The 14922-nt window shown below is 41.9% G+C and overlaps 2 protein-coding genes across 11 annotated transcripts in view; one reads left to right on the top strand and one right to left on the bottom strand.

Moving 5' to 3' along the window:
- Positions 1-1495: 1495 nt before the first annotated feature.
- Positions 1496-4457, bottom strand: MISFA (mitochondrial sheath formation associated; the record flags this gene model as incomplete). The annotated part of the gene is made up of 3 exons (XM_080643033.1): positions 1496-1527; positions 3882-3970; positions 4389-4457. 3 exons carry the CDS (start codon positions 4455-4457, stop codon positions 1506-1508), a joined length of 180 nt encoding a protein of 59 aa, XP_080499159.1. The 3' UTR covers positions 1496-1505.
- Positions 4458-6607: 2150 nt separating this feature from the next.
- Positions 6608-14922, top strand: part of UEVLD (UEV and lactate/malate dehyrogenase domains) — a 35345-nt gene continuing 27030 nt past the window's right edge. For 2 of the 10 annotated variants that reach the window (XM_080642577.1, XM_080642581.1), the window contains exons 1-4: positions 8008-8142; positions 8529-8613; positions 11797-11862; positions 14130-14293. In XM_080642577.1, the coding sequence (XP_080498703.1) occupies positions 8032-8142; positions 8529-8613; positions 11797-11862; positions 14130-14293 (426 nt within the window). In that variant the 5' untranslated portion in view covers positions 8008-8031. Of the gene's footprint in view, positions 6731-7915; positions 7930-8007; positions 8143-8528; positions 8614-9849; positions 9865-11796; positions 11863-14129; positions 14294-14922 lie in introns of those variants that run through there. The other 8 variants (XM_080642580.1, XM_080642583.1, XM_080642582.1 and 5 more) reach the window with 8 other exon arrangements.

The raw sequence follows: 14922 nt of genomic DNA, 5'->3' as shown, positions 1-14922 counted from the left end.
CATTTTTGCCATTTTGTAAAATGAGGCTACTACTCCGGTTACTGTAAGGATTAAAATAATGTAAAATTTAGTATCTTACACCTAATATGAAAATGAGGTCCTTTTCACCACAAGGTGGAAGCTTTGGGTTCTTAATAATAGTTGTGGAAAGGCCACAGAGAAATACCCCCAAAGAATAGGCTTAAAGTTGTTGCAATCTCTAGCCCTTTAACATATTTTCAATCCTGGACCCAGGAGAAAGACATTACTTGGGAAACAGGTCTAAAGAGCTCTTGAGAATTTCTATCCTTAAGGATACAGAATAGAGAAGAATTTTAACTGGATATCTTAGTCTTAATACCAGTCTTAGGGACCATGAAACAGAGGGGAACCAACCACTTCCATCCACCCCAACTACTTCCCCAGCCTCCATCTCCCTGTTTCGAGCTAACAGAATACCAAGTCTTTATCTTAAAAAGTACGGCAACGTTTTACATAAAATGTGACAAAAATAATGTGCAATTACTTTATGAGAAACCAACAACAGGAACTGTACAGCCAGCGGGTCAGGAGAGCTTCAGAGCTGCATTGCTTCACCAGGATCATCATTGCTTGTTTCCAGTGGGGTCTGAAGGGAGAAAAGTATGTCAGGTGGGTCATGCTTAGTGTAGGCTGAGGTCATTGCCCTCCTTGCCAAAAGCAGGCAGGGGTAGCTGCGTCCAACTCTGTCACCAAATGCCTCTGATCTCAGTTGCCAGAGGGGCTTAGCAGTATTGGAGCTGACGAGGCAGAGAAAGGCCAAATGTCCAAGGTCCAACAGGAGGAGAGAGGAGAGAGACATGTGCCACCAGAACCATTACAAACCCGTGTTTACTTGAGGGAGAGTTAAGTGGGGTTGTTCGTGTGGGCTCATCTAAGAAATGGTATTAAAGACTGGGCATATACAATGTCCCATGAGAACAAGACTAGGTCATCCATGTCAGGCAGCTTTGACACTGGGCCTGAGAAATCTTGACCTCTACACTGCCAATTTATTTGAAAGAAACTGAAAAAGAATAGAGGCTCTTAGGAAAATGTGTATAAAAGATCACATGAAAGACAGGGAATTCTCCCAACTGTAAATAGAAAGTGAATAGTAATAGAAGTAGGTAAGCTACATAACTTTTTTTAAATAAAGAAGAGGATGTTTGTTTCTAAAGTTACTAGAGTTGGATTTTGATACTTAATTCATTTATCTGGGGCAATGGTCGGCAAACTGTGGCTCACAAGCCACATGCAGCTCTTTGGCCCCTTGAGTGTGGCTCTTCCACAAAATACCACGGCCTGGGCGAGTCTATTTTGAAGAAGTGGCATTAGAAGAAGTTTAAGTTTAAAAAATTTGGCCCTCAAAAGAAATTTAAATCATTGTACTGTTGATATTTGGCTCTGTTGACTAATGAGTTTGCCGACCACTGATCGGGGGAACACATTTCAAAGTAGGAATAGAGAACAAAGTTGAGGGTGCACTTACCCCTCCTGGGGGATACTTATATCCCTTCCACATTGTTCCTGCAATGAGAAGCATCCATAAGACAACAATCATTGTGGGCTTCTGGCTCAGTTGGTGGTGTGTGCAGGGGCAAATGGGTGGTTCTGAAAGGTGTGTTCTATTCCCTGAGTCCTGGGAACGGGGCTGTCTTCATTCAAGGCCTGATGGTGGATGGCCCAGCATGATAGCTCCTGGCTGAGGAGCTCTGTGGTCTAGTCTGAACTGAAATGGCTTGCCATTGCCATTTTGGGGGCCAGGGCTCAGATACCAATTGTGACATCAGCTCCTGTGACCTTGGGGACCAGTCAGAGTAAGGGATGGTTGGCCAGGATGCCAGATGGGTTGGAGCTAAAGAACCCTTATCAGAAGGACCCTGTTCCCTGGTGACTGACTCTATGCAGTTGGGATCTAGCTGGCATCAGATCTTTATTAACTCATCACCTGCCAATATTTTGACTTTCGGTTTTATGCAATCAAATGCAAAAAAAAAAATTCCTATGTAAAACACAAAACAAAAAATACCCTGGATTAACTGGAAGGGTTAATTGGCTAGATATGTTATGAGCAATTACTTTATGTAAGATTGTTAGGACTATTCAAAGAAGAAAAAAAATTTTGGAAATTATCAATTGATTTTTAGAAAGAGGAAGGGAGAGAGAGAAACATCAATTTGTTGTTCCACTTATTTATGCATTCATTGGTTGGTTGCTTGTATATGTCCTGATGGGGGAATCTAACCAACTGAACTACCTGGACAGGTGAAAACTCTTGAATTTTGTGAAATAGCACACAGTTAAACTTTCATGCAAGGTAAACCTCCTTACAATTTCCCTCAGAAGGGAAAAGAAGGAACATGGGCTATTACACTCAATTTACAACTGGAGAAACTGAGGCACAGGATAATTTCAGTGGTTTGGTCAGGAACACAGAGTGGCAGTGGCTCAGCTAAACAAGTGCCCAGGGCCTCCATTCTTATCCCAACCCCCACAGAGGTGTGACTGTGTTGTGCCAATACCCTCATAGGAATTCTGGGGCAGAGGGAGGGAAAAAAAGCACCACCATCATGCCTTTCTCTTAGAGTATCTCGGGCTGGCTGAGACTTGATACCCCTGCCTTCAGAGTAGCTGCCTAGAAAACCTGCTCCTGTAGTCAGTAAATTACTAAGGCACAGAAGTAAGTTTCTTTAACTGTGGTAACATCCTTGAAAAAACAGGTCTGAATAAAATGGGGTGGGATATGAGAAACCCAGGGGATGCTAAAAGGACACTCTTATTAATGCTTGCTACAGGCAGGCTGGTCTAGCAGAATGAGTGTGAGGGGCTATTAAATCCAGAGATCTATGTTTATAGCCCAGCTTCACAAACAAGTTGGTCTGTGTGGCCTTGGATAAACAGTTGAGGTCATTGCCACAGCAAATCTGGTTCATGATTGGTTGACTGGTTCATGATTTTGCTTAGTTTTTAAGTTAGCATTTACTAAATGCTAATTAGCAAGGTTTGCATTAAATGCTTTACATGAATTCCCAAATATAATCCAACTATTAAGATACTGAGATATCTCCATTACACAGATGAAGAAACTAAACCTCACAGAAATTAAAATTTCCCAAGTCACATAGCTAGTAAGTTGCAAAGTTAGGACTTAACCCAAATTCACCTTAACTCCAATTCAGTATTTGCCAAAAGGGGCATTAAAATGCTGGTCCAATTTATTATAGAGTTTGTAAGTTAATAGATGGGAACAGTCTTTGAAACTAATACCTTTCTTTTCAAAACAGACCAGAGTTGTTATTATCAGACTAGAGGCCCGGTGCACGAAATTCATGCACTTGAGGGGGAGGGTCCCTCAGCCTGGCCTGCGCCCTCTTGCAGTCCGGGAGCCCTTGGAGGATGTCCAACTGATGGCTTAGGTCTGCTCTGCGTGGGGAGCAGGCCTAAGCCGTCAGTCAGACATCCTTAGTGCTGCTGCGGAGGCGGGAGAGGCTCTTGCCACCACTGCTGCACTCACCAGCTGTGAGCCCAGTTTCTGGCTGAGTGGCGCTCCCCCTGTGGGAGTGGACTGACCACCAAGGGGCAGCTCCTGTGTTGAGCATGTGCCCCCTGGTGGTCAGTGCACATCATAGCAACCAGTCATTCCACTGTTCGGTCAATTTGCATATTAGCCTTTTATTATTATCAAATCTTTGAACCTTGATCTGCTGTCTTCAGCAGTGCTCCCCAAATTCTATTTCCCTGCTATCTACCTCTAATCATTTCCCCTTCTACAGCTCATTATATTCTCCAGAGGAATATAAACTCTCCACAGAGATTTCAGGGTGTTACCAAGTCCTCTGGAAAGGGAGGAATTCAGCCCAACACATATAATCACCACTCACAGTTGTAGATCTTCATCCAAAGCCTGGCTGCTCCGTCGGGCCTTGCTCTCCTGAACAGGCCACCTCTCTTTCCACCTCAGAGTTGGAGTCTGAGTCAGAAATAAATTTAAAGGCAGACATGGCTCCACTTGTTGGTCCAGTAGGTAACTGCCTCTGTTTGGGACTGGAAGGACTGCTGAAAAGTCCCCTCCAAGGCCTACCTTCCCTCTCCTGATCAGCAACTGGGCCTGAAATCCAGACATTGGGTACTATCTTTGGCGGAGCCCTTATAAATCCCATAATGCTTTGAAATAAGTGACACTATATACCTAAGGTAAGGGGGATTTAAAGATGTCCCACTGGGATGGGAAGTAGCCTGGAAAACTAACTTTGCTCCCATCACATCCTGACTTCTAATTAGTGGTGAGATCTCAACTATCTTTCCCATTTGGTCAGAAAGCCCAGGTCAGAGGGTTAGTCAGAGCCAGGACTGACTACCAGGAATTTGCAGGCAGAATCATTACTTACCATAAACTCCGGAAACGTGCCCATGTAACATGCAAGGCCAACAAAAAGCATCCAACCAAGCACGATCATTATAAAACAACTTCTAAGACACAATTGCACAGTGAAAGACTTTCACCAAGATCTTGGCAAAGGAATATGCTCAAGAAACCCTTAGTTGGCAGAGGTCTCGCATGTCAGTTCCAGTCCTTGGCTCCAAGGGATCCAGAACTCCCTAGTAGAGAAGTTGAAGTCTAGTAGGGCATTGTGACATCATTGGTCACATGACTCATACTCACTACACAGCAGGTCATTCCTCTGTTCAAAACCCTCTTGTGGCTTCCTCTTTCAGAGTAAAAGCCTAACAAATAAAAAAGCAGCCCTGACATTGAAACTCCTCTGATCCAGCTCTGTCTCAGTGTTGTTAGCTTACTTGGCACTCACAGCTAGGCTATGTGAGTCTCCTGTATGTATAACAGTCTCACAGAAAACCAACATCAGATGGGTCATTCAGACCATGACAAAAATGAGACAAAACAAGGCCACTTCATAATTCTGTCTAAGCAAAAACAAGGTCATCCTCTTTTCTCTGCAAATATAGGTGATTGGGGCTTTTTCTTTTTACCAATCACAGCTCTATCATCACTCTAGTTTGCCCATCTTATAGATATTTGAGATAATCAATCATAGAATTGTCCTTTCTGATACCACCCAACCCAAAGTGGAACTTTGCTTTTTTAAACCCTCTCCCAAATCACCCAAAACCCAAATCCTGTAATAGGTTCTTTTCAACACTATCTACTCCCTCCCTGCAAGGAGTAATCAACCCAACTTGTTTAAGTGTGAGTGTGTGCCTGCTGGTCTCTGGCTGGCTTCTGGCTGGTCTTTGACAAGCCGGTCACAATTTTCTGCAAAGCACTCACACTGGTTCTCAGATTTTTTCTTGCATTAGAATTACCCAGGCTTCTTACAACAGACTGCTGGACCCCACCCCCTAAGGTTCTGATTTTGTAGGTTTGAGGTGGGGTCTCAGAATTTGTATTTTTAACAAGTTGAGGCTGTAAGTCTGTGGACCACACGGGAAGAATAACTGCGTTAGCTCCCTCTTGTTTCTCTGAATTAGCCTACTTCTGCTTCCTCACTTCTTACTTCATTCTACTCCAGCCATACTGGCCTCGCTGTTTCAAGCCTCCCCAAGCTCATGCCTGTTTTAGAACTTTGCTTGGAATATCCTCTATGAAATGCTTATTGTTTCAGCCCTCAAGGGGACCTACGCTGATCTCCTTAGGCTGCCTTTTAAAATTATATTACCAAAACACAAAATTACTTTATAACGTGCAGTCTAATTTACTTATTTATTGTATTTATTATTTTTGCTCTTCTCCTAGGAATAAAAACATCAGCCTTAGGAAAGCTGATGTTCTTGTTTATTTTGTTCACTTCTGTATCATCAGACCTAGAAAAATATCTAGCCACTAGTCAATGCTCAACCAAAAGTTTGTTGAATAAATTCTCCTTCCAGCCTTTCAACCTTCTTCTCCTAATTGAGTCACAGCATTGTTGCCTTTAGGTCTTCCAATTAATACAATCATCCTACTGCCAGCCCAACCTCTTGACAGTTAAAAAAATATCTCCTGTTCCTGCTCAAGCCAGGAACACAAAGCAGGTAACTCACAAGTCAAGGAGACCAAACAAAGCCAGCATATTGCATATCTTCGCCTTCCTTCTCCAGGTGACCTAATCCACCAATCTACCTCCACTCCTATTTTCAAAGTTTTCTTTTTTTCTCACCTAGCTTTTGCTTTTCTCAACCACCAATATGGTTATGGACCCTCCCTTGGGAAAAAAAGGCAACCCCTGCCCCGAAGCGGTATCCTCCTCACAGGGCTTTCCCTATCTCCCAGTTCTCCGACAACGCTCCTGCTGGCTTCCCATTCTAGGTCCCTGAAATTTTGATTTTGAATTTTCATTATCTTTCTTCCTAAATCCAACTACTGTATTCGTTCTTGATCTTTTTCGATACTGAATTTAACACCTCTTTCTAGAAACTCTCTTCCACCTCCTTGACTGCTTCTCCTCAGGTCATTCCTAGACCTCTCTTCATAGATGTCCCCAAGTTTCTTTCCAGCAAGCTGGATCCTAGTTCCCTCTGAACCGCCGCGGAGTCTGGGGCGTTGGAGGCGGGTGGAATTTCGAGCCCGGGAAGGGGCGGGGCCTTGCGCCTCCTGGGAAGTTTGGTCCTCGGCGGCCGCCGTCCAGGAGCCGGTGGGAAAGGAGGTCACGGGGCTGGGGTCGCGGAATCTAACTTGGGAACCCGCCTGGAGATGGAGTTCGACTGCGAGGGTCTGAGACGGCAACTGGGCAAGGTGCGGGCAGCCCGCCGGGCTGGTGCAGGGGTCTCGGGGCATTTTCACCCCCGGCCGGGCTACCCCCCAGTGGCGTGTCCCCCACTTGTTGCGGGGCTTGGAGCGGAGGGGGCGCTGGCATGAAGTCGGCTGCGGGGGGAGGGAGGGGAGGCCTCGGGGAAGCCACCTTTCCCTCCCTCCCAGGGCCGGGCTTTGGCTGCACCCGCAGCTCCGAGGCTCCCAACCTCCGGCGGTGTGAGACTTCCTTACGCCTCCAGCGTCTCTTGGTCTCAAATAGCTTCTAATACCTGTCTGTCCCTGGAACCGCTCTCTTTTCTCTCTGCTGAAATGGCTTGTTCCACTTTTTCTTGACTTGCAATGTTCACTCGGCCTCTGTAAGATCTAACTCAGATGCCAGTGCCTGGAAGATAGAAACAATCCATTCTCTCTACTTGCTTTTAGAAATATCGATTATCACATCGTGGAGTAATTGTGTACTTACACACCTTACTCATGCTTTTGAACTCTGCCGCCTAGCCCTGTGCCTCACAACAGCGGAGGTGCTCAGTAACTGTGCAGCGAACGAAAGACCTGAGTAGATTTAGGAATGAAGATGGGGCTTGAAGGCCCAGAAGAGATCCTCTTAACGTTGAAAGGTTGACCGGAGGGCTGACCCACAAGTCTGACCTACATTTCTGGGGCTTGACTAGCGCCAGTTTCCGGTTCAGGCTCTCTGATTCCCCACCATTGGATAGTCTGAGGCAGCCCCACTTCTCAGTTTTCTAGTTGTAATTCTTTTTTAAAAAATACATTTTTTATTGATTTCAGAGAGGGGGAGAGAGATAGAAACATCAATGAGAGAGAATCATTGATCAGCTGCCTCCTGCACGTTCCCTCCCTCCCTCCAACCCCGTCCCCTCCCCTCCCCTCCCCTCGAGGATGGAGCCCACAACCCCTGGCATATGCTCTGGCCAGGAATCAAACTGTGAGCTGGTGGTTCCGCAGGTCATTGCTCAACCACTGAGCCACGCCTGCCAGGCTGTAGCAGTTCTTTATTGTTATGACTGAATATTCCATGTTATGGACATATTACATTTTATCCATCAATTGATAGACATTTGGATTGTTGTAAATGTTTTCTCAAAATCATTTTTAAAATGGTAATAGATTCTTAACATACTTTTTTTTCTTTTATTTAATCCTCAGCACAAGTCTACAAGGTAGGTATTATTTCTCTTTGCAAATAAGAAAAATTCAAAGAAATTAAATGATTTTGCCCACAGGGCAACCGATGTCATGTTTCTGGGAGTGCATCTGGATGAATGAGGAGACAGTTCACTCAGCCTGACTGCAAACCCATGCATGCTTTTTTTTCCTGTTCTCCCTTTGAAACCCAAGATGCAGTGCCAGGAGGGTTGGAAGGGAAATTCAAGGTGTGTCAAGTGAATGAATGAGGTATTCAAGAATAAGAGTGGATCTTGAACAGTGGTGACAGGAGTGATAGATACATCTGCCCTACTTCTTAAGCCTTCAGGGGGTATTTGGAGGCAGTTTGATTTAGTGATTAAAGGCCCGGGTCCTAGGTTTCATCTCTGGCTTCCCTACTTAATTTACTAACTCAGCAGGTTATTTGTATTCTCTAGCTTTCGTTTTCATCTTTATAGGGTTGTTATTACAATTCATGTTTGTAAATCAAATACTATTCATGTTTGTAAAACTCAGAGCCTCGTACACAGTAAGTGTTCAGTTAAATGTTGATTGTAATTGTTCTGTTGTCTATAGATTTATTCTTATCCCATGCTTATTTTTCTCTTTTCAGTACAAGTTCAGGGATCTAACTGTGGAAGAACTAAAGAATGTAAATATGTTTTTCCCACATTTCAGATATTCCATGGACACCTATGGTAAGAGTTGTATTGTCTAGTTTTTGCTACATTATGTAAACTATTAATTATTTGTTCCTAGTGAGCTATAAAATTATAATTCTCTCTTTTATCCCCTGATTTTGAACTACACTTTGTGACCTGTGATTTCTGAGGAAATTTAACTTAATACTAATTTTCTATTGCTGTTATACAAATTAGCACAAATTTAATGACTTAAAACAACACATATTTACTATCTTATAATTCTGTAGGCCAGAAGTGCAGCACAGATCACTGTAGATGAGAAGTGTGGACTAAAAATGTTGGCAGTTCTCAGTTCCTTTTGGAGGCTCTCGGAGAGAATCTATTTCCTTGCCTTTTTCAGTTTCTTAAAGTCATCTTCATTCTTTGGCTCCAGGTCTCCTTCCTCCGTCTTCAAAGCTAGCAATGTTGCATCTCTCTCACCATCCTCTGTACTCCGATCTCCCTCTACCCACAGCTAGGAAAGGTCCTCTACTTTTAAGGACCCGTGTGATCCGATTAGGTCTATTCCAATAGTATGGGATAATTTCCCACCTCAAGTCCTTAATTACATCTAAAACGTCTATTTGCCAAGTAAGGTTAGCATATTTAGAGGTTCCAGGATTAGGGTATTGAATATATTTGGAGGTCATTATTCTGCCTACCACATACATGGCTGAAGTTTTAGTTATCTTGTTCACTTAATACAGAGAGTCTGGCTACCTAAGAAAGATTTTGATTTACTATCTTTCAAAAATTTCTGACCATAGCCTGCACTTGGAAATACATTTCATATCATGAACCCATATACACATAACTAAAATATTATGGACTCTCTGGCATTTTTTCTTCTATTTATTCCATTCCATTTAAAAACAAGTACTGATTGAGACTCACTAAATTAATTTCAGGACCCATGAATTAGTCAAAACACACAGTTTTGAAAAACTTCTTTATTCTATATTGGTATGTTTTATATTTGTATTAGTTTGGGTTAAGAAAATGTATCTAATTCAGATTTATATATTAGAAACTTTGAGGAGTTATTGAAGTGTTTCTTAGGAATAGCTAATTTTATATGTGGAAGACATTATTAGATTCAGGCCCATCTGTGACTAGCCTCTTTTAATTGGCACCTAGTTATTTGGTGTTGTATACATGCCTGGGGTAAGAGATGCAACAGCTGCTACTTATTAAATGCCAGATGTACTTCCAAATGTTTTATCTATGTTTTCTGATCTATCTTTTTTTTAGAACCAAAGCTATGAGGTAAGCATTATCTTCTTCATTTTTCAGATAAAGAAACCAAGGCTCAGAGAGTTTAAATAAATTGCTCACGATTACAGCTAGTTAGAGATGGAGTTGAGTTTGTACCCATGTTCGTCTTGCCCTCTGCTTGAATACTTCTTGTCCTTTTATATTATGTTTCTTTATTATATAGAGTTACTATACCAGTTATTTCTTAATTCTCATGTCCCCTGTCTAGAGAAAGTGAGCTATGGTGCCATTAGACCCTTAAGCTATAGGAGTTAAGTTATCAATATATATTTTATTGTTGAAGACAATGATAGTCAAGCATCTTAATCACTTTTATTTTGGCTTTTTGAATAATTTGATCGGACAATAAATATTTACACCGATAGTTTTTCTACCACATTTCGAGGTTATCCTGTATCCCTGAGTAACAGTTCCTTTTCCACACCTCTTTCCAATTTAATTTTTGCTATGGAGTGTTCTCTTCACCCATTGTTACCTTTCATTTATATAGGTCAAGGTAAACATTTGTACTTAGTACACTCTTGGCCTCCAGTTTTTGTCAGCTTGGTTTCCTCATTTCCCTTTCTAGTAAATCATCAAATCTACTTGGAATTTTTTCTTCCACTGCCTAAATAGTATAGTTACTGAGGCACTAAAAGGACTACATTCCAAGGCAGTATGATAGTTTGAAGCCAAAGGTAGTCTTTTCTGTATTCAGTTCAGAGATTAGGGCATTCATTCTCCATCAGTGTGTCCTAGTTATTGATGAAATTTCAGGGATGTGAAGATTGAATAAAGGTTGAGAATAATGTAATTAGAGAAACCAAAGAAAATAATTACTGATCTTTCTAAAAGGTCACTTTCAAAAATAAAGCTAACACTTTTTTTTCTTATTCTAAAACTTATAACCTGATTTCTGAAAGTGATTGTAACTGCTTTGTTACATGTGACAATTATTTAACAACTAGAGGCCTGGTGCATAAAATTTTTGCACGGAGGGAGGTGTCCCTCAGCTCAGCCTGCACCCTCTCCAATCCAGTACCCCTCGGGGGATGTCCGACTGACAGTTTAGGCCCGATCCCGCAGGACATCCCTCTCACAATCTAGGACTGCTGGCTCCTAACTGCTTGCCTGCCTGATTGCCCCTAACCGCCTCTGCCTGCTGGCCGATCGCCCCCTAACTGTCCTCCCCTGCAGGCCTGATCACTCCTAACTGCCCTCCCCTGCCGGCCTAATTGCCCCTAATTGCCCCCCCTGCTGGCCTGATCACTCCCTAACTGCTCCCCTGCTGGCCTGATTGCCCCTAAACTGCTCCCCCCTGCTGGCCTGATCACCCCCTAACTGCTCCCCCCTGCCAGCCTGATCGCCCCCTAAGTGCTCCCCCCTGCGGGCCTGGTTGCCGCCTAACTGCTCCCCCCTGCCAGCCTGATCGCCCATAACCACCTCTGCCTTGGCCCCTGCCACCGTGGCTTTGTCCGAAAGGACGTCTGGAAGATGTTTGGTCTAATTAGCATATTACCCTTTTATTAGTATAGATGTCCTCACATTTTATAATCCTTTACTTCTTTTTACATTATATCATTAGACCCTTATAACAACTTTGTGATGCAGTCTTGTTATCTTTATTTTATGGATGATCAAACTGAAGGTCAAAGAGATTAAAGTAACCAAAAGTCACATGCTTCTAAGTGGGGAAGGTGGGCCTAAAACTTGGGATTTCAGTATCAAAGTCCTGTGTTTACTCACCTACCTGTTCTGATTTCTAAGAAAAAAAAAAATGTAGTAATTTTCTTTTGTCAACATTTTTACTGATTCCTAGATAATGGTATTTAGAAATTATGTGTTTCTGTACATGTGTATGTGCGTTACCTGACATTGAGTCGACTTTAATTCCTCTTCTACTTCTGATTGCACATTTTGAGGCTTTTTTTTTTCCCCTTTCAGTTTTCAAAGATAGTTCCCAGAAAGACTTGCTGAATTTCACTGGTACTATTCCTGTGATGTATCAGGGTAAGTGTGGATGTTGAGAAATTGTGGGAATTTTCTAAATGAGCAGTTCAGTAAGAACTTAAATTTGTTTAGTGCCATAATATTCAGACCTGTTCTGCATTTCTTAACGGTTAGATGTTAGAAAGAGAGATAAAGAATTCCTATCCACCCCAACGATTGATTGATTGATTGATTGAGTTCACAATTCTTACCCATCCCAATAATTTCAAGGTATTTGCATATTAATGGAGGAGCTTGTGAATTTAAATAAATCATTGCTTAGTAGCATTTTAGTTTCTAGGACAATGTGGGACGTAACAGGAGGGCATAAAAGTTATCTTACTGCTATTGGTAAGATGCCCCTCATTGGCACTCTGACTCTCCTGCCATCGAGTTATGTCATAGATTCTTATGCTGCCTGGGTCTTTCAAGGTAGTAATGGTACCTGCAATACCTTTTCATTGGAAGTACCTTTTTTCCTCTTTGCTTTTGACTGGAATTATATTAACTCAGTGTGATGCACACTAGTTATTTCTTGCTGATCAGAAGGTCAGAATGTATTATCTTTCTCATTATCAAATAGGCCCATATAAATGGTTACTTTGTGGTGCTATGATCACATGACTTTATAATCACAGAGTTATCTACAGACCAATAGCTACTTCTCTCTATACCTGTATTGTAAATACTTAGGCACTATATATGGTGACAGATGGTAACTAGACTTATTGTGGTGACAAACCTCAATAAAAACATTTTGTTAATAGTTAGACAAAAGCAGAAGAGGAGTATGGTTCTGAGAACTGCTATTATGAAATAGTGGACCAGGTATTAGGACATTTCTATAATGTACTAATTTTCAGTCCTAGCTGAACATGAGAATTACATGGGAATCTTTTTAAAAATGACATCCAGTCCCCATTCCATTGAGTCAGAAACTTTAGGAGAGTGGCCTGGATATTGGTATGTTTTGAAGTTCCTTAAGTGTTTCTAATTTGCAGACACCTCTGGCTACCATTGTGCTTAGGGGAGCAGTAAGCAAGATGAAAAAAGTAACTTTCAGTGGAAGGAGGCTTTCCTTAGTAAGAAAAGGTTGCAGTGGAAAAGAAAATATTTTTACTTATAATGGGCCTATTTCAAAATGCAAACCCTGCCAACCCGTCATGGTATTTACCATATCATATACTGTCATAAGCATTTTACATACATTAACTAATTTTATCCTCACAATAACCCTGTGATGTAGGAGCTATTATTATTCACATTTTATAGAAGAAGGAATTGAGACACAGAGAAGTTAAGTTGCCTAAAATCATGCAGCTAGTAATGAGTGAAACCTATGCATTCTTGCTTCTGAGCATCCATGTTCTTAAGTACAGTGAAAGACATATGCAATAAGGCTATGAAAGCAGGAATAAATATCAGGAGATACAATAAAACAGCCAAGGTAATTGATGAGATTTCTAGTTGAAGTTTTATTTTCATACTTACTTAGGTTTCACTTTGGGCTTCCTGACAACCAAGGCAGTCAGATTTTGGCTCTTGGTAGGCATGACATACATGATTACAATTGGAAGAACATAACGTGCAGCTTCCTTTCTCAGTACACTAAAATTTAAGAACCACTGGACAAGGTGACTATTAAGGTTATTTTCAGCTCTAAGTTCTATATATCAAAACTAGCTGGTATGTTCTAGTACCTGCAATCAGTGAGCAACTTGAGGACCAGTATCAAATTCATCTTTACTCATTCATTTATTTATTAACTCAGTCATTCTTAATTACATAAGAAACTTGCATTGAGCAGCCAGTACATAAGGCACTGTCTTTAGTGCAGGGGTTATAGAAATGAATAATACATAATCCTCTCTTAGGAAAAAGTTTATAGAGTAAAATGAGAAACAGAACTGTAAGCAAATAACTTCAGTGCAGAAGTATAAAAATATGTGTCCACTACCAGTCAAGATAGGTACTATAGCTCTGCTCAGGTAGAGTGAAGAAGGTTACATAGAGAAGATTGTGTATCTCAAACTCCTGACACAGTAGATCCTTTATATATTTATTGAATTGAGTTGGATGTCTTAATTGAATTTTCTCAAATATTATGCTGGTGATTTAATGGGAATATATTTCCAATGTTAATGTAGATGAAATGGGAAAAATAGGCCTCAATTTACATAAGTCCTTTATATATAAACTTGACTACACATCTTAAAATGCCACCTAGCTATACCATACATAGTGTGCATGCCTTATTGTTTGAAGTATGTTTATTTTGTCTCAAATAGGTAATACATATAACATACCAATTCGTTTGTGGATTTTGGATTCTCACCCTTTTGCTCCCCCCATTTGCTTCTTAAAGCCAACTGCAAATATGGGAATCTCAGTTGGAAAACATGTGGATGCTCAAGGCAGAATATACTTGCCCTACCTCCAAAACTGGAGCCATGTAAGATCAATTTGGATTTTCTTTGAAAAGTTCTTATTTTTCTGAATATTTATCTTTGATTTTAGTGAATAAAAGTAAATAAGTTACTGAATTTTCTTTCAATGATATTCTTCATATGGTCATTAAAAGTAATTTGAAATTGAGCTCCCAGGGATACCCGAGTCCCAGAACCCTGATGACAGCCCGGCCTGATGACAGCAGCCTACCTGAAGCTGCTCTCTTTGAATCTAAGAGCCAACTGTTGTTTGCTCCCTATCCTCCTATATAATAAAAGGCCAATATGCAAATCAACCAAACAGCGGAATGACCAGTCGCTATGACGTGCACTGACCACCAGGGGGCAGACGCTCAACGCAGGAGCTGCCCCGTGGTGGTCAGTGTGCTCCCACATGGGGAGCACTGCTCAGCCAGAGCCCTGAGCTGGGCTCACGGCTGGCGAATGCAGCAGCGGTGGCGGGAGCCTCTCCCGCCTCCGCAAGGCGCTAAGGATGCCCAACTGCCAGCTTAGGCCTGCTGCTCCCCATGGAGAGCAGGCCTAAGCTGTCAATCAGACATCTCCCCAGGGCTCCTGGACTGCGAGAGGGCACAGGCCAGGCTGAGGGAACCCCCTACATGCCCCCAGTGCATGA

The sequence above is a fragment of the Plecotus auritus genome (assembly GCF_963455305.1).
Source record: "Plecotus auritus genome assembly, chromosome: 9".
Lineage (NCBI taxonomy): Eukaryota > Metazoa > Chordata > Mammalia > Chiroptera > Vespertilionidae > Plecotus > Plecotus auritus.
This window is presented reverse-complemented; position numbering and strand designations above follow the sequence as displayed.